This window comes from Rhipicephalus microplus, chromosome 8 (genome assembly GCF_043290135.1).
Source record: "Rhipicephalus microplus isolate Deutch F79 chromosome 8, USDA_Rmic, whole genome shotgun sequence".
NCBI classification, from domain to species: Eukaryota; Metazoa; Arthropoda; class Arachnida; order Ixodida; family Ixodidae; genus Rhipicephalus; species Rhipicephalus microplus.
Window position 1 is genome coordinate 46,021,338 of NC_134707.1, and position 20,622 is coordinate 46,041,959.

Below are 20,622 nucleotides of genomic sequence, written 5' to 3' on the forward strand. Positions count from 1 at the left end.
TTGGGAACGTTTGCGTTTGATTTACGTTGCGTGCATGGTAGCTCAGAGTGTTGCTTCGCCGCGTTACGATACTTCCTTCATGTTCTCAAATATAACCTGATTGATAAAACGAGGAAGAATTGTACTAAAAGGGAATGTAGTAGTCCAATGTGAAAACGTTAGTGCAAATAAAACGGCGAATATTGAATGCTATAATTGGTTACGAATATTTAAACCTTTATGTCGTTGCTACAATTCTCCGGCTTTTGGCTGCGCCATCTCGTCCAACCTGGCAAGATTGACTTACACTCTTAACGCGTTTTCTGAGCCAGACTCAATCGGGCTCAAGCTCACCAAACTATTACTTACCCGGACTTACTAAGGCTCAGACTCCCGCCTCAACCTGATCCTGATCCCAAGTGAGTCCGAGTTAATCGACTCACGAGTGAGTTCACTGCCCCACCCACAAAGAATTTGTATGAAGTTTGCAATTCTTTACCTGATTCGGGTCGAGCGCGTCTTGTGTATCGCAAGTAGGTGACTTTTTCATAAAGGCATGTTCAGGTCGCTAGTTTTCGAGGAAAAGCTGAGCTTCTTGGCAAACATCAGCAATATGCTCAACTCCACTCAACCAAACATCTCTATCCAGTCGACGACGACTAAATTTAATTAAGTACGTGCGTAGTATTTACAGTATCAGCGACAAAAGACTCGGGGTACAACGAAAACTACCAAATACGAATCTCTTGCACAGGTGAACCAGAAGCGCGGTGATGTACTGGGGGCGGAGCTTGCGGTTAATCTCAGGCTGTCAACAACTATACTTAAAAATCGATCACAAGAAGCTTCACACAGCCTTTAAGATAAACACTCTTGCATTAGGAACTATAAAACTCTCATCGATTGACCCACAAATTTAAGAAAGAAGGGCGGGGGTGCGTGGAGATGAGGTGGGCGCAAACATTCGATTACTTGTTAGAAATAGATTCACTGAGCGCCTCATGCATTTGCACTACGGAGAACTTCAAAAACTTGCAATTGACATCAGATTACTGGCGTGACGCTTCCTTTGGTATGACTCTCCTCAGAGGGAGCTTGACCTTTGACCCATACATGATTTACACAGCTTCATGAAACTAAAAGCCTCCAACAATTTTTACTAGATGACGTTACGCGGTGATGAAATAGTGGTTACGCTGCTCTTCCGTTGACCTAAAGGTTGCTGGATTAAATCCCTACCACGTCGGGAGCCTTTTGTTGGAGATGTACCTACATTTAAGTCCACGTTCAAGAATCCCAGGTCATCGACATTTTCGGAGCACTTCACTACGGCGACTCGTATGACTATATCGGCATTTGGAATGTAACAGCCGAGCAATTATGAGTGTAAACTCAACATAAATGGCTCCAGTAGCCCAACGAAACGTATGCTACTGCGCAAGCTCTCCTTCTTTTTATTTCACAATTGAGTTTTGAGGTTATGAATTTTGCACTCTGAGAAAGGGCCAAGCTGCAACCAACTGCGCGAACAATTCATCGATTTCACAGTGCCGGCCGCTGTGTTCCCGCAATACGTTCACCGTCACAGGTACTGCAGCGCGTTGCAGCCCTAACAGGCGTATACGTGCAGCCGGACATGAAGAAGTGCTTACATTGTTTTTTTTTTTTAAGTGAATACCTAGGCGCTCTTCTTTAGCGCTAGCTAGAAAGCAGTATGGATTCTTTGTCTGCATGTGGGTTTATCTTTGTGACTGTGATATGTTATGGTGTTAACATTACGTTAGGTCACGCAGACGTTTCGTGCAAGAATGCCCGAGGCATGGACGTTGATTGGTGAGAAGCTCCACGTATCTCTATTTCGCTCTTTTTTTTTGCGTCATCAAAGTTTCTGGAGTTCTTACGCAGCAAAACCACGATGTGATGCAGCGAAAAACTATTGATAAGATTTGACTACCTGGGTTTCTTTTCCGCACACCGAAGTCTTAGGCCCGTATTCAAAAAGCAACCTCGGCCTTACCTCACGTTTTCCTCAACTTCCTGTACTCTCTACACGCGTTATAAAGACCCAGAAATGGTTACAGGGTGAAAGATAAAGACAAGACTGGTTCATGAAGACTGGTTCAGTTTGTTTACAATGAGCAATAAAGGCTTAAAAGCTATGAGAAAAATTCGCGCAAAGGATGAGGTTAGTTTGTGAATACGGGCCTTAGTATGCGGACCTCTAGCAATTCACTGCTATAAAAATTCGCTCTACGGACCCAGGTTCAAGCCCGCGACCTTCGGTACACCAATCACGCACCATTTTCTAGTGAACTACAGCAGCCACTTTACCAGATTCGCAGGCACATCAATGTGAGCTGATCAATATTTCGGTGCACTGACTTTTCCTCCCTCTACTTTCTAGACAACTTCACGTTGCCACAAAATTCAACCTGACCATAAAAAAAAACTCGTTTGAGCTTTCATGTCATCACACTTTTATGTTGTGGTAGTACACACGTGTATAAAGAACGTGCTGGTCTCAGTGGTGTCATCAGTAAAAAAAAAATTATTGCGTTATGTGATGCTATTTTCAGAATCTTCCTAAGGAAGTTTCTCTAGATTATACATGGTTCGATGACTTAACATGGTCCCATTTATCTTAACACATGACAAGTCTTTGTTTTAAAACTTCATCGCAAGTAAAAATAACAATGACTTTACAAACACACGTGGCATTGCGTTGGAGAAGGTTTGGTATCAATGGTCATCCATGCCGCATTGCTGGTCAAGCGCTGTCATATACCCCTGCAGATTCTGTTCATCTGTAAACAAACGTAATCCAAAAAGAAAAAAAAACAAATTGTCTTCTTTTTCACTGATGTAGCTTGTCTACATTACTGCACGAGCCACTTGCACTGCCACCTTATACAAGGCAGGAAGACCTGGTACCTTGTAACCTTCCTACAAGGTACGAAGACCGTATTCGCGTACTTTTATGCTGAGTATCACCGACACGTTTGTTTGAGCTCAATTTAAATACGAAGATTAAAATTCAGACGGCACGCACAAAACGAAGACATTCAATATCCATGAATTGCCCATTGTCTTTTCATATTGTGCAACGAAAGTTTCAGCAGTGCTGTATTTTACGCTTTTTGCTGGTAGGACAGGTGCCTGCTATCTTTGCACTAATCTTATAGCAAACTGAGCAGCAGACAGGGAACAGTAAAAAATGAAAAGAAAGAGACAAGCGTAGTTTTTGTGTGCCGTCTGCTGCGCACCTTGCTAGAAAACGACCCCGTACTAACTCGCGGAGATATCCATGTTTTGCACTGTTTCAGGTTTATTTTATACAAGCCACCAAGAACAATTCGGCAGAAAAACTGCGGGACGCTTACTGGAGAAGAAATGGCGTACTATGATAGCAACGACGCCAAGGTCGGCTTGCAATCCTGGAATTTCCTTCACGACAGTATATACAGTAAAAGACAAAACCCAATCGAGGAGACGCTATGGGCGGTATACAGACCGACTTCCGTAAGGATCGCATATCATGTTTCCTACTCATACGTGTGCAGAGAGACGGACAGTCAGACAGCTTTCTTTAGGTTCTGAGAACCTAGGCAGCTGACCTACTAGATAAACCTACACAGCCGTCGGCTCGTACCACGATTGATTGAAGTAACTAGAAGAATAAGAATGGAGTGGAGCACATCTGGCAAGCACTCTCAAATTATGACAGGGAGATTGCCACCATCCCTCTAAGGAAGGTATATAACAGCTGTATCTTGCCGGTACTTAGCTACGGAGCAGAAACCTGGAGACTTACAAAGAGGGTTCAGCTTAAATTGAGGACGACGCAGCGAGCAATGGAAATAAAAATGGTAGGTGTAACCTTAAGAGACAAGAAGAGAGCAGAGAGGATTAAGGAACAAACAGGGGTTAAGGATATCATAGTTGAAATCAAGAAGGAAAAATGGACATGGGCCGGACATGTAGCGCGTAGACAGGATAACCGCTGGTCATTAAGGGTAGCTAACTGGATTCCCAGAGAAGGCAAGTGGGTTAGGGGGAGACAGAAGGTTAGGTGGGCAGATGAGATCAAGAAGTTTGCGGGTATAAATTGACAGCAGCAAGCACGGGACCATGTTAACTGGCGGAACATGAAAGATGCATTTGTCCTGCAGTGAACGTAGTCAGGCTGATAATGATGATGGTGATGATGATGATGATGATTATTATTATGATGATGATGATGACGATGACGACGACGACGAATTTGCGAGGAGGGAAGAGAAACGTATCTTTATCCACTGTAATATGCGATGTGATCCCATGAAAAGTAACGAAAAGACCGCTGTGGACGAGCTCTCCCGAACTATTGAGGGCGTTCGTTAATCCGTGAGCAGCGAAGTGATAATTATCATCATCACGAAAAGGCATGGACTCTCTTCTTCATAGACGTGGGCGTCTTGATCTTCTGCTTTGCTCCCAGAACACGTGCGCCAATTTCTGTGGCACAGGATGAAGTAACTTAGATGGGCAAGGTCAATATAGACTGACCACAGAGATAGAGAAAAAAAGAAAAAGAAATTCTATGCGAAAAAAATTAGCCGCGTATCTGCGTGCATCACTGCGAACGTCAAAAGGCGATAGTCTCCTGCCGACCAAGCGGCCATTATTCTTTTGCCTTGCCTCACACAGCGCCTCGTCTATGTTGAATGGGCCGCATCTAACTGGCTTTTAAGAAATAGGGGAGGCGCAGCGCTAAATCCTTACAATGCGTGAGATACGAACGCCATTTGGCAATAATGTCAGAAAACTGAAGTTTCTGCAGAACCCAGGGCCACTGGCAGTTGGCAGCACATTGTCGTCGTCAGAGCGCCTTTTCGTGCAAAGCGTCGCATTTTCATCGCAGCGTAAGTAACACTATGGCCTTTAGAACTGCGTATCTATGAATTTCCAGTGAATAAAAACACCACCTGATATATCCGTATTATTGTGTTGTCGCAGATATGCGTGGCCCCGCCGCAGTGATCTAGTGGCTAAGGTACTCGGCTGCCTACCCGCAGGTCGCGGGTTCAAATCCCGGCTGCGGCGGCTGCATTTCCGATGGAGGCGGATATGTTGTAGGCCCGTGTACTCAGATTTGGGTGCACGTTAAAGAACCCCAGGTGGTCAAAATTTCCGGAGCCCTCTACTACGGCGTCTCTCATAATTATATGGTGGTTTTGGGACATTAAACCCCACAAATCCAAGATATGCGTGATTATTTATTTTTTGATTGACAGTGTTCACAAGATATGAACGCAGCCACAAGGTCAGGATGCCTGAGCGTTGAAGAAGTTACTTAAACCTCTGCTGAGAGGCTGAATCATGTGACAGGCAGAGAGGCACGTGTGCTCTAGTAGTTTCTAGGCAGCCATCAGGAAGCGGCTCGTAGGCCTTTCTATAAGGGAACCTAAAAGGCGGTCATGTATAGCTACCTTCCATGGGCGGCGCTGTCAACAGGAAAATACTATGCAAAAAGTGTCCCTGAAGCGGCAGTATTCTTTCGCACCAGCGTTTTGCAAAATTATGTGAGATCGGACTCGAAAGAGTTAGTTGCCTGCCTCATCTCTCGTAGGATTAACAATAAAATTTGATGCTATCGCACTAATTGTTTTAGCCTTTGAGCGAAACTTACCATTCATGCTCTGTTGCCCTTTGGTGGCGATTACAATGCCGCTGCCAATTTGAGTTTTCGCAATGTCTGTCATGCTTTTTCCCAATCCTGTTCGTTTCCATGCCCCTATTGTCCAATACGCTCACGCACGCCCGCAATTCAGTAAATCTAGCCCATGGCAGCCGCGAAGACCATGACGTATCCTGCTTGGCAAACTTTCGCTATTCGCCATGGGTAGACCACAGTGGTGTCACATGCCATTAGTATAACGCCTACATATTGTGCTACAGGTAATCGCATTTACCTCAACAATATGAGCTATGCCGCTCTTTTCATTCTATGCTTGCGTCGGGCATTTCTACAACCGACTCATTCCGATCAGGCACTTCCATTCGCACACACTTCATTAAAATCATCATTTACAAGGGTATAGCGCACCACGACAAGGACACAAAAACAGAGACGCACACACACACACACACACACACACACACACACACACACACACACACACACACACACACACACACACACAGCACTAACTTGCAAGTAATGTTTTATTTGCGATCACACATGCTATCTATACAGTAACAGTACACCAATAAAGGCTGGAACATATCAAGTTAAGATACAGTATATCTCATGCACGCGTCATCATCGATTGCGACAAGGCGTGATGTGTCTTATCTTCATATCTCCAGCTTTTATGGGTTTACTGTTAGTGTATAAATATCATGTGTGATCGCAAATAAAACATTAGGTGCAAGTTAGCACTGTGTGTGTGTGCGTCTCTATTTTTGTGTCGTTGTCGTGGTGCGCTATAACCTTATTATTGATGAACCACAACCGATCAGCCCGGCAACGTGATTTAGCACATTTTATTGAGAAAATGGAAGTATTGAGCTCACATATGAAGTAAAAACAATCCAATGTTTTGCTATCACTCTAATTTGTGAAAGCATTAACAGTGGACCTTTATTATTATTTTGTCTAGGACATCGCGTACGCTGCATACAATGACCAGCCTCCAAAGGTGTCACACGGGAAGAGAGGCGGACATTCCAAAGGTAGGATCCTTATACATCTATGAAGACGTTGTGAGGGCTTACTTCATAGCGCTAACTGGCCTTCTATATAAAAAAACATTCTGGTCAAAGCTTTATATTATTTACCGAGACCTCGCACTCAATTTCGAATTCTGTTTACATAGCTAGCTAAAGCGTATAGCGCTTATTTTCATTTAAAAATCAGTGTTGTACATTTATGGCGACGGGTTACCCATATCATTGCACAGGAAAGCAGACTGGAGGAGTGGACTGCCAAGTTCATATATTTTAATGTGCTCACATGACAGTGACTTCTTGCGTCACTGAGTTTCGTTTTTTTTTTTCAATTTCGACATATTCGACTCACAAAACACTGTTCGAGGCAAGTTCACAAAACATACTTTTCTGCTTCTTGTAACTTACATAGTTTCAATTTTTTTTCCAACGAAGAGAAAGACAAGATAGCATCAGCTCTGTTTTCTCTTTCTGTATGCTCGTTTGAAAAAATTACCCCTGGTTCCTATTCATACACAAGTAAAACGTGTTTCCGGACGAACTGAGAAATTTAGAAAGAACAAACTTGCTACCATGGCTGTTCATTACGCATCAATCTTTTGGTGCAAAGTTAGACTGAAACTTTTCTATGCGAACACAACACTTAAGGCGTGTACTTGCATGTAGTTCAACACCAATTTTACTTAATAGTTCATAGCCAGAAATGCTAACGTCGGACCGGTCAACTCATTATTTATTATGTTGCACTTTCTGTGCTTCAGGCTGTTTCCGCAGAAGTTATTTCCCACGTATTTTTACCTGAAGCAATGCCTTAGGCGCGAGCCGAAAAATTTGATGAACCGCTCTAAGGGGAGCGTTGCAAGCTCAGCTTAGAAAATTCTACATAGCGCCCCGTTTGCTAAATACCTTTTTCGAAAGCTTTTTCTATACCTTGCAGCAGATATATCACAAAATTGAGGGTGTCGTTAAAGATCCCTCAAGGATCCTTGTTGCGTAGCAATGTTCCGAGTGTGCGTTTGATACACACAACTTCAGCGACTTTCTATGCTCTACATGTATTTATGCAGTCACGATGTCATGGTGCGAGGGCTAAAAAACTCTTCAATGCACACTCCGATGGCAGAGCCTCTGGGAGAGGGGGGGGGTGGATTCGAAGGGGTCGTAAAAAGTAGTGATTCTCAACAGTTCAAGCTATGCAAGTGTCTCGAGTTGTGGTGACAGTACTTAAGGACTTAGCCGAACGCAACGCTTCACCTATTCTCTCGAGAACCAGCTCTTGTGCACCGAAAAGCATAAGTATGTCACGTAACTTTTTCGTTTGTACGAATCGTATGGTCCCAAGGCTGTCAAGTTTATTTTCGATTTCGCGCCTACTTGAACACTTATGGCTAACGCCAAAATGAATATATGCTGACTCCTTCACTTCTTCAGGTGTGGTGTGGTTGCATTGTACCTATGTAAAAAGCGTTAGTTACCACTGCTTTTTGTGAGACGCATCACCGTGTTCAGAAGCTTAGCTATTGTTTAAAACTGTTCTCTAAAAATAATATGCACAGCACCAGAGTAACAGTTAACTCTAGACCTAAAACGAGCACCAGCAACTACAAAGGCAGGTTCGATAAGGCCTTTATGAGGATTGATTTCTGGGGTTTAACGTCCCAAAACCACCATATAATTATGAAAGACGCAATAAGGCATTCATAAAAGCCGTCGCATCTCACAGACAAGCAGACCACCGACGACTTATAGCTGTAAATACTGCTGTCAGAGAACTATGTGCATTGCTTGTGTGCGGATTTCAGGGGCGAAACTCCTTAAGGTGTGTGTCGTTCCTTCGTAGGTGTATGTTTTTTAGACCCTTCTAGTTAGTTTTAAGAAATGAACCCTTGATGGCACTGTGTGTATATGCCCTTGGAAATATCGCTGTAGATAGCCTTACTGATTTTTGCACAGTTGACGATTACAGAGGATAGATGGTACTGTTGTAATATAAGACACAGCATATTCATGAAGTGAATGATAAGTGAGGCGAAGCGGGAAATTTTTTTTTACATTCCCTGAGCACAAGTTCGCCAAGTATAGTTTTTTTATTTATTTATTCATAATACAGGACCAGGCCCCGCCGCGGTGGTGTAGTGGCTAAGGTACTCGGCTGCTGACCCGCAGGTCGCGGGTTCGGTTCCCGGCTGCGGCGGCTGCATTTCCGATGGAGGCGGAAATGTTGTAGGCCCGTGTGCTCATATTTGGGTGCACGTTAAAGAACCCCAGGTGGTCGAAATTTCCGGAGCCCTCCACTACGGCGTCTCTCGTAATCATATGGTGGTTTTGGGACGTTAAACCCCACAAATCAATAATACAGGACTAGAATGCAAAGAAGATGATTGATTTGTGGGGTTTAACGTTCCAAAACCACCATATGATTATGAGAGACGTGAATGTAAAGAAGAGGGGAGTGGGTAAATACATAAAAATACAAATCAAACAGTGCGCTAAGTACAAATAAAATATTATAATAAAAAAACTTACTTAACATCAATATTTCTGCAGAATATACAAAGACAGTTATTTTGAATGGAACAAAAAAGACAGAAGCAATAAGTACAGGTAGCGAATTTTCCTGGTCATAAATGTTAGCTTATGTTTCATGAAAAAGTTTGAAGTCAGTGGTGGTTGCTACATCTTAGGGAAGGTGGTTCCAATCATGAGATGTGCGTGGAATAAATGGCTGAAACAAATATTTAGTGTGACCTGATGCGATTCCTACCTTATTACGATGATCAACACGGTTTGAGATGTACAGAGGCCGGAGTATCAGGTCATCATGAAGTGTTGGGTGATGCATTTTCTGAAACAGTGAAAGACGGGCGGTTTTTCATCGGTAAGCCAATGGAATAAGTGATAAGTTATTCTTCATCGAAGATATACTTGCAGTGCGGTTACAGTTAGAGAGGGTAAACCTAGCAGAGTCATTTTGTCCTAGTTCAAGAGAGGTGATGAGGTTAGCATGAATGGGATCCCGTATGGCAGATGCATACTCGAGTTTAAGGCGTATGAGAAACTTATAGAGTATTAACTTTAAGAAAGAGGGTGCTTTGGAGAAGTTACATCGTAAGTAGCTGAGCGTGCGATTACCATTCTTAATTACGTACTCTACATGAGTTGTCCAACTAAAGTTATTTGTGATGTGCACGCAAAGATACTTATAAGACAAGACGGAATCTAAGAGAATGTTGTTTAGATGGTAGGTGTTATGATTCGAGCTAGTTCTTGATACGTGCATTGTCTGACATTTCCTAATATTCAGTTCTATTAACCAGTTATTGCACCTATTAGCTATATTATTTAGGTTAGTGTGAAGTGTTTTAGTATAATAATATCAATTCCGCGGTAGATAACACAGCCATCTGTGAACAGGTCCCAATACTGAAGCTTAAGGCACACCTGACTGTACTTCAGTGAGTGGTGAATGATGTTCGTTTTCAGCTACGAATTGGAAGTGATTATAGAGAAAATGTTTTATTCATTTAGGCAGGTTAGTGTTGATGTTTAGCAAGCTTAGTTTTGATAACAGTAATTTATGGCGACCCTTGTCGATTGCTTTGCTAAAGTCTAAAAAGATACTGTCAGCGCAAGATGATCGATCCAGGACTTGATGCAGATGCTGAATGAAAGAAGCAAGCTGTATCTCGCAGGAGTACAATTCTCTAAAACCATGTTGCGCTTTAGCAAATTATCAGTTAGACTCTAGAAAGTTAGCAATATTTGTGAATATTACATGTTCTAATCATTTGCAAAATTACTCGTTAGTGATATGGGTCAGTAATTAGGAGGTTAATTTCTGAGGCCAGATTTATATATTAGAATCACCTTCCCTATTTCTCATTCCTTTAAAAGTTGGCATGTACTCAATGATTGTCCAAATATTTTAGTTAGTATCATAAAACTAGCTAATTTAGTGCTTTTAAGGAATTTGATATTAATATCATACTAGCCAGGAGCGAAGTGGAATGGTAACTTGACTATTAGCTTCAATGTTGCAGTTACCTCAACAATTACTGGATCCATGGGCATGTAATTACATTGGTGTGCATAAGGGAGTAAGATAAGGAAGTATGACTGGCTTGCAAATGAATCATTAATAACTGATGCACACATGATATCGGGGATATTATTTCCAGATGAATCTTCTAGTAATAGTGCTTTTAGTGGTTGGAATAATCATTTGCCAAAACTTTCTGTAGCTATTTTTAGTGTTTCAGGTAGTGTTCTAGTTAGGTAGTTGTTTTTTGTAATTTTTAGAGCTATTACGTAGGTGTTTGCAGCAGATTTGTAAGTTGTCAAGCCCGAAGGCGAAGGCGAGTTTTTAGCAAAACAAAAGAAACACTTTTTTCGATTAGATAGGCGTTCTAGATGCCTGAAATGCCACTGCGCTTGGGGATTGGAAATAATTGGGCTATTAGCGATGTACTTCTCGGTCAACTTATGAACTGTGCATGCGAACAGGTGCCAGTTGAATTGAACGGAACGAGATTCAAAATCTTTAACAAAATCATCGTAAAAGTGAGTTAGCCCATTATTTATTGCATCGAAGTTACTTTCCGATAGTCTCGTATGTGTTTCTGCTGTTTAGTGTTTTTACTAGGGCTAATATTGATGACAAAGTTTAGCGAGAGGTGGTCGCTGATTCCTGGTAAGTATGTAATGTCGGTGACGAGGTGAGGATGCGTTGCCAGTATTAAGGCGAGAGTGCTTGCTGCCTTACTTGTAATTCTGGTGGCTTGGGTTACTGAGTCAAGCAATAAACAGAACGGGCATTAAGAAACTCTTCACTCTCCTGTCAAAAAGGGAAAGACGTATCGGCATTGTGTTCCACGTTATGTCTGGAAAGTTAAAATTTCTGTGTAGAAACATAGGTAAAGAAGGGAAACTACAGCTTATTATGTTGATGGAGTCATGTAATTTGTTAACGAATGTGGTTGGTGAGGAAGGTGATCTGTAGCAGGTAACTAGAACCAGCTTACAGTTACCCAAAGTTAGTAAAGCCCAGGTTAATTCTAGTGAACTGTTCACTTTGAATTGGTGATGGTATGTCCCTCGAGATTGCAAGTAGGTACGCATCCTCCTCTATGCTCGGTGATGTCGCCGCGATAAACCATAAAGTTGCTTGCGTCATGAAATATTTCTGAGTGTGTTGTTTGCGCGGAAAGCCACATTTCAGTTAAAGCTGCTATTTTCGCATCGCATGCCTCTATAATAGATGAGAGGGCACAACGTTTATTGAGAAAACTTCTGGCGTTGACAAAAAGTAGATACCGGATGCGATTGACGATGTGATGATATGCCACTAACTGTTTGGTAACAAATCAATATCAAGTAGGTTTTTATGGCGTGCGTTAGGTCAAGGGTTAGTTTCAACATCTCCTGATTGTAGGAGCAAGAAAAGCACAAAAAAACAGCCGCATACGATTTCGCATCGCACTTTTGGGCAAGAAAACAGTAGCAAAAACGGGTTGTCTGATTTTTTAGCGTACAGAGAAAACTTTGTACACACCTGAATGATGAAAAACCGGTAGTTAGAAGCCATGCAAAGCGCACTGCTTCCGTGCCCACTGAAAGGCAAGTTGATGCGCCGTGTGCCTAAATAGACCACGTAAGGTTTCGGCGGCTTCGATGCGGCTGGAATCCTGAAGAAGAGTCTATCAGTCACAGTGAACTTGTAAAAAATTTCATTGCTACTTCCGTCATCTGGTCCATGCAGGGGTGGCATCTTCATGGCGATATCGCAATAAACACACGTGTGCCACCGATGACCACACAATGAAAAGCGTAAGCAGAGTCTACATGTCGAAACACCGGTGGTTAGAAGCCACGCAAAGCGCACTGTTTCCCTGCCCACTCATGCCAATTTTATGATTAACAGCCCGACTGCTGCCTTGTTTACTATCGCGCTCACCTCGACATATGCCGTGTTTATCCCCAGGTGTCCTGATAGCAAGCCCAGACCGAAGACGAAAAGGAGTCGTGTGGCTGCAACACAGCGTGCCACGTTTCATCATGGATCCGAGGTTCGACTACCAATACCCTCAAAGCGGGCGAAGCAACGGCCAGATATTTCTATGCCTATCCCTACCAATTCACATGGTCGAAACTATAGGTATTGAATTCAATCACGTTTTTATTTAGCTCGTCTTACTTGATAAATGCGAGCTGAGCCTTTTTTTTATCATTGACGTGACATATATATATATATATATATATATATATATATATATATTGGCGCAAAAAGTAGGCGCTGGCTAATCCTAAATTCTTAGTCGTATGAAAACTTGACGAAACACAACTGCTTCTAGTTTCAGTCTCTCACAAAGTGTTGTGTATAATCCCATTACGCAAGCTTGTTCCCTTTGTGAAGGTGGGAAGTTAAATAAGAGGGCCGTGGTTATCACTCCAAAGTAGATGTACGTCTCAACATCGTTGGTTAAATTCCCTCCGTATATGTTCGCCAATAATATGCTAATCCATATAAAATATATGAAGTGAAAAAACGTCTTTAGCACAACTGAAAACTGTATTGGAAGTTTCGGGGCATCTTTGTTGTTTCACTTATGAAAAAAGTCAAGTTTAAAATGTTCTTTGGAAAGGGAGCACACTTAGGCGAGTTAGTGAAACCATTTGACCATGAATAGCGCGGGATAATAACTAATGTAACCGACAAAGAAAAATTATGCTGATCATTATTCTTCAATAGAAGCTCCTTCGTGGTATATTGTTTTGCTCATTCGGCCCTAGAGCTTTAAAAAGCTTTTTTTTTACATTTATATTTGTTTGGTGATGTTTTCTCTGCGGTCAGTTTTTCAGAATCTTTCCAGCTTCGTGAAGACACGAGGTTCGTGCACTACCGAGAGTTGCGTGTTTTTTTTTTTTTTTGTTTCCGCATTCACTTGTCCTTGAGTCGCATGTGCTTCTTTCAGTGTGTATTGGGTGCTACATTTCTTATCAGTGCTGCAGGCTTCCCCGTTTAGACTGCACATTCCGAATAATCGGTATAATACCATATTATCTGGTGTTTTACTTCCCCATCTCACGATATGATTATGAGTGGAGAGCTCCGGAAATTTTGACCATCTGGTGTCCACCATTTCGCCTCTATAGACGGTTTCAAGGTGACAAGCTTTGTACCCCAAAAAACTTTCGGTCACCTCATTTATGAGCTCCTAACGAGGAAATTGAAAGCGCGCTTTCCAGTTTTTTTTTTTTGTAAGAAATGCCTCTATTTTTTATCAGATAAAAGGAATGTGCGTAAAGTTCAAGGAAATTTCTTGTGTTTCTTATGCAGCTCAAAAGAACATTGATTTGAATACATTTTGCAAATTGGGGAAAGAAAGTGTAGGAAATCAGCGGGCTATTTTCTAAAGCTCTTCTTGCCCACCGATGCTAATTTGGCCCATTGGTGGCCGAATTCGGATGCCATCAAGGGGCCGTGTTTTATCGTAATGCGCCCGCCATGGCTGGGATTAAACCCACGACCTTTGAGTCCGCAGCCAAGCACCGTAATCATCGTTCCACTGAGACGGTCATTCCGTGTAACACTATTCATTCGAGCCATTATATTCAAAGAGCGGCGGACAGTGTTTCAGAAAAACAGATTGCGTTATTTCAGAATCAGTGTAGCTTGCCGGAGGCTGCAGCTAAATTACGTTAGCAATCGTAGATTGCTAACATACACAAGTTTTCAAGAAATGAATTTTTGAAAAAAAAACTGTGGCCGCAATTTTATCGGTACTCTTTAACTTCTTTCGCTCAACGTAGACAATAAATGCACGAGAAATCGAACTGTCTAATCACTTACTTAACCTTAATTCTTTAATTTACGCTTTGATTATTTATTCTACGAACCGAATTCCAACAATTGAATCAGATCCCGCAAATTTACGAGGTACTTTTAAGTCATCTGAAGCCCAAGGATTTGCTGACGTTCAAATGTGCGTCATGACTTTCAAGGTAAACAGGTGTGTGCAAATAAAAACAACGACACAGAAACTATGGAACAGAGATGAGCACCAGCTTGCCTAGTCATATGAACGAACTGGCCCAGCTACAAGTCTCAGTGTGTGTCACGAAATTTCAGGTGAAAATGTATAGTTTTTTTCCATTTAATTTGCCCCTTGAACGATGTTCTGCGTTTTGACGCATAATATATAGCGTATTTTCATCGCATTTGACGAAATTTATCTCACATTCCAAAAATCAATATTTGTTTCAACACTGCTAAAATATTCAAATGTTGTTCATAATGGACACGCTTTGCCAATGTGCGTGATACATTTTATGAACGGCGAATATTGCGTAAAGCAGCTAATTTTATTTTCGAGGGCAGCTTACGTTATCAAAGCTTTATTACGAACATTGTCCATTTTACAGGGCACTTTATCGCCACAAGGTTCTTTGTGCTATTAGTATTAAGCCATCTTTAAACATGTTGTGCGTATAAGAAAATGAGCTGTTGTAAAACAATGTGCAGATGCAGTTCTCACGGTTTCAAATAAAGCGTTATTCGCCATATCCTTGCATACTTGCTTTCTTGGAAACCAGGGATTGCGTTCACGCCGATGACGCTGCCTTTTGGGCATACGGGATCTCATTGAGTGTGGAAATTATTATAGCAATGAATATGCTGGATCAAGTTCACAAATTATATGTGATTCTGTTTGAACTTGGGGCTTTTTGTGCTTTCTTTTTTCTCTGTTTCCTTCAATGATTCGTGATCTGTGAGAGTATTGCAGTAATGTTAGTTGCATCATGTCTATGTTCTCTTCTTTTTACGTGCCAATGCAGTATTTTCGTTTTACCGGCCAGTTTACTCAGACGAAGTATTATTACTAGTATGCAACAAAGTTTCCTGTTTCTGAGTGTGTGCCTTCTGTGCTCTGTACATCGTATAATAATTCGCGATGGCTCACTGCTCTCCCATATATATAGGTGAGCATGAAGTACTCGAAATCGTTAAACACCCTTTTCTAAACACACCCGTGATTCTTTAACGTGCGCCTAATACATACAGGGGCCCAAGCGTTCCGCCTTCATTGAAGTGTGGTCGCCATTATGGGGATTCGATCTCTCGACCTTCCTAGAGCAGTCAAGCATCATAACCACTACAATAGTTTACGAATTGCCCCAGTCTACTCGAAATGATTGCGAGAAAGCGACTACTTTTATGGCGAGGTACCTAATGGTCTCAGCTAGTGGACATGTCGTGTCACCGTCGCCGTACATCATTGATGGTATGCGTCATAAAAATTGGATAAAGTTCATACAACGCAGTCTATCTCCGCACATTATGAGTTTAAAGATTCGTCGTTATCGTCTAAAACATAACGTTTGGCTTAGTGGCATTGTTAGAATCTCCGATTAAGTTTATCAAGGCACTCAAGTTTTTTTGTATAAAACCAGAGATGCAAATCTGCCTCTCTGCGGTTAAGTGATTTCGCGTTGGTGCAGACAATACAGCTTACCGTGCGTTCCTCGTTACAATATTTTTTTTGGAGTACCTAATACTCTAAATCGTTACCTACTTTTTCTGAACACAGAGGTATAAGCGCTTACGAGGACAGCTTAGTGTTCTCCCATAGTAGAGTTCGGTGTACCATAGTTGAGTACCAAGTACTCAAATTCGTTGAAGTTTTTTTTTCCTAAACGCACAGTTTGATTACGTCAATGCAAGGCAACACCGCCAGTGTGTGAGGCCCACGGTACGGCTTTAAGTTCTCCCATAGTAGAATACTAAGTACTCCAAGTCGTTAACCACTTTTTCTAAGCACACAGGCCTCCCATAGTGGAGTAGCAAGTACTCGAAATCATTCACCACTTTTTCTAAACACACGTTATTTTTCCTTCTACATGTTCCGTTCATAGCACACCATCTTCATATCCAAGAAGCCAACGTCTACATGTCGAGGCTGTCGCAATGGGCTCAACACTATCCAATGTTTTGGGCTCTATTGAACAGAAGATACCACCTCCCGACAAGAGAGCTTAAGGTCGACCACTTCCGTACCAGAGGTCTACAGGCTGTATTGACCATCGCCAAGTCACCAACTTGGGCACGAGGTAAGGACCATCGCAATGATCGACCTATCATCTTTTTTAGATGCGAAGCAGCTTATGGTCGGGACTTGTCTCTTGTCCGTTCACGTAGCCACGCTAGTTCTCGGAGCGCGCACATGACGGCTCTGCAGTTGAGCACTCGCTCCACTCAGCTCCGGTGCGTGCTCTGATGAGGGTGGACCCCGCTGGCGGTGCTGCGCTGCTCTGTATAATGAAAACGCGTACTCCTTTCTTTCTCACACACAGCGTAGTAGTATGAATGAAGACATGAGCATTAGCTTGGCTGATACGAGGGTTCGCAAAGCGGCTGTGTGCGAAACCATGAATGTCTACGTTGATAAACGAGGATATATATACTGCTCGGGGTACCCTCTACTGGAAAATCTGTGCGATTTTTCTCACTGTCAGTGCTCAGACTCCAGCGTAACGGAAGATTAATGTGGGAGCTCGCATCGTCGGGTTGTTAAAAAATATCAAATGCTTTATCTTGAGAGAGAGAGAGAGAGAGAGAAACAGAAAACTTTACTTTTGACCTTGCTGGGGTCAAGGGAAGCAGAAGCCGGGAGGTTCAGCGCAAACTTTAAGTTTCCCCATGTCAACCACAGCCTCGTCACCTCAGCTATGAGCGACGCTGCTTTACAGTTTCAGTAGTTACACATACATATTTACTCAACAAAGTGTCACGGGAAGGCCTTTCACTGTAGCTCAGTTGGTGGAGTATCGAGAGCGCATATTGATGGCTGTGGGTTCAGATCACACAGATGACAAGGGTCATTTTTGGTCAGCTTTTCTTGATTTCAAACAAAGTTACCACTAATACGCTGCAATTGAAAACAATGCTTAACGGCCCCTACCCTTAATCTGGCCTACTAACTGTCGGTTTGATTTTTCGGGTGTAAGGATGCAAAATCGTTTACAGTTCAGTCGGGCCATGCCGAAAACCTTCAATTAATGAATATAGTATACTAAGTGCGGGACTATATAGGAGGCTGGTTGTCCTATGCTATCGTCTTTGTTTGACGTAACCACATCAAGCATAGCTCAACTTGAATTGACGGTGCAAATACTCTGTCAAAAACTAGAAGACTCATAAGAGACGGACAAGCACGCACTAGACACTACATTTTTTATTCTTTTTGAAAGCTTGGCCTAAGAATAGCAAACGCACAACACCACAAAAGCAAAATAACAATCCCACAGAACACTGCAGATGTTGCACAAATGCGCATGAACAAACCGAAACATGTGTGACCACCTTGAAGGTTAACAAAACCTGTAAACCATAACAGGCGAAATAAAATGTGACGACACCATAAGAACATTCTTATTAAACCACTCATGAGCCAAAACGTTCGACAGATTGAAATAACCACAACAAAATAAAGCAAAGCAGAACAGCATAGAAGGCTACAACGCTATAAAAGTGGCAATGTGGCAAAACAGCTATGTCAACAACAAGCTGTCTTGAAGTCAAAAGTACCGCAAGTAGTGTTTGTAGTTCATGTAGTATATGTAGTATATGTAGTATAGCTATTTGTAGTATATGTGTTCGGACAGCTCGATGCTCTTCCATAGTCGCATAGTAAAAAACATCGCACTCTAAACTGTCGAACTTTTTTTTTTCTAAACCAAGCAGTGGCTAAATGCCGCAAAAGTTGTGTACCGGAGGTGAGGGAGTAAAAAACATTGCATTATTGAGAGTTTTCAGGCCCGTAAGGTTCCTTTACGCAAGAGGGAGTCCTTATTCTCGGACCCCACTGGACAAGGCCGCTACCCGCGCCCTGTTGAACTGAAGCTCTGTGAGCCTCCAGCCTGGAGCTATTAGGTAGAACTACCGCCTATGCCTCTCTAGTAAGGAAAGAGTTAGGGCATGGGGTTCTCAAAGTGGGTTCCGCGGAGCCTAAGGATTCCGCAGGCTCCTTCTCGGGGTTCCGCGAGCCACTAATGAATTTTTCCTTGTTCCACACTCACCCATTCAACTCCCATCGGTGGCAGTCCCTAGGAGTGATCGATCTAGGGAATCTCCAATATTCACGCCCGAGCGTCAATGAGCACATCTGATTTTTTTATTTTTATTGAAAATAAAAAGAAAAACGCCCACTCTGTGGAAAAAGCGGTACTTTCTTGGCACTTATTGTAACTTAGCAGGAATACCGGCCATCAACATGCTTGAGAACTCCTGGATTTTGGGAAGGGAAGGATTTATTTGACATGCCCCCACCATGTCAAAGTTATCGGAGACTTCCTCCGAGTGGGGGTACCGCCCATCGACTTTCTGGTCAAAACGCTTTGCTATTGCAGGACTCAAGAAGGTGTTGTTCTGCAGGCGCCAAAGGGTTCGTTCATTGGCCTTACTCAGGCTCTTAACAGAGACGTGGAAGGGCCGCAGTAAAGCATCACAATTTCTCGAAATGACAGAGGTGATTGGCTGGCCTCTGAGCTGGAAAGGCCTCGTTCAGCTTCGCTGTACTTAAGCATGTGCACGGACGCAGATTCGTTTATACGCGTGAGTGGGCAATGCGAATGGTGATTCGTGGTGACGCTGACAAGCCCCGGTGCTTCACCTAGTCGTCAGGATTCACTTCGTGAATTTGCGTGGATTTTCGCATTCCTTCATGCTGACGCTTCCACCACCAAAGGTCACTTGCCGCGTTTTATGAAGTATCTAAGCCTTCCGCCTTAAAATAAAGGCACCCGCGATACAAGCAAACAGCGTGAACTGAAATTATGGGCACGAATAAATCCCGCACTTAGACAGCGTAAAGCCGGAAAAAAATAAGGAAGTTATTCTTACATCACAGTCTCTAAAACATTGGCCCCATATCTGCGTGTTAATCTGCAAATGTCGTCGAAATACGATAGTCTTGCGTGTGTAGAGAGTGAACCAAAAAATTATTTCATGTTCTGCGCAAGAAAACTGGTTAATGGTATTCTGGAGGCGCTGCATTAGAGTTCCTCGAGCATGCAGCGGAGGTGAACAAATGCATCAAGTCACGTCACACGTAAGACATGAGTGCCATCAGGCAGTTTTCTTGGAAAAGAAGCGCGTGGCTCGGAGACGGGTGTGCGCGCCCGTCTCAGAGGTGATAAGGTGTAAACGCAAGGCGACGGGTAGGTGGCACCGCCGTCTTGTCTTAGGAAAGCGTTGGTAATACTCGCCTTTTCATGCAAGCGTTGCATGGTCAGCGCAGCGTGATAAGTGCTATATGGCCCTTAAAATTACCTATGTGTGCCTTTTCTAGTAAAAGGCGCACATGCAGAATATGTACATGTTGTTATGTTGACCCAGACTTGCCCAGTAATTGTTTTTATTTGAAAATTGCGCAAGTATAAACGCTATATCTTTAGCAGCATTGGTGGGCGCTGTGGATAGGGTCAGCCGTTTCAAATACCCGGTGCCGTTAAGAGTGGAAAAACAGACAACTCTACAGAGAGACAGACCAAAATTTTTGCGTCGAAGGTTCCCTAGAAAAAATATCATCTTTAATAATCAGCTCTTTAAGAAACACTGCTGAGGATTTCAAACGTGGACTCCATTGGCACTAATTTGAGTCGTAGCAATGTGTTGCTGGTTACAAAAACCGGAAGAGAGTGGGAATGCATGCTGACCAAGTCGAGTCAGTTTATCACTTTCATGTTGGCACGCACAGCGTTTAGCTCCCTGGCACGTTTGATGGGTATCTGATGGAGTATATAAGCGATTTCGGACAATAAATTATGCGGTGTTCATTTCAATTTGACATACAAAGCTTTTAAAGTGAGTTAAATGTGAAATTCGTGGCATTCAACAGCATTTAGCATTATTTCTTACGCCAGTATTCTGTCCACGTT

General features: G+C 42.6%; 1 protein-coding gene across 5 annotated transcripts in view; it reads left to right on the forward strand.

Annotated features, from left to right (window-relative positions):
• LOC119164417 (deoxyribonuclease-2-alpha) overlaps positions 1-20,622 on the forward strand; it is a 194,708-nt gene that overhangs the window by 164,721 nt on the left and 9,365 nt on the right. For 2 of the 5 annotated variants that reach the window (XM_075871692.1, XM_075871693.1), the window contains exons 3-6: positions 3,303-3,498; positions 6,621-6,693; positions 12,668-12,841; positions 16,600-16,794. In XM_075871692.1, coding sequence (XP_075727807.1) covers positions 3,370-3,498; positions 6,621-6,693; positions 12,668-12,841; positions 16,600-16,794 — 571 coding nt within the window. In that variant the 5' untranslated portion in view covers positions 3,303-3,369. Of the gene's footprint in view, positions 1-1,585; positions 1,813-3,302; positions 3,499-6,620; positions 6,694-12,667; positions 12,842-16,599; positions 16,795-20,622 lie in introns of those variants that run through there. The other 3 variants (XM_075871690.1, XM_037416606.2, XM_075871694.1) reach the window with 3 other exon arrangements.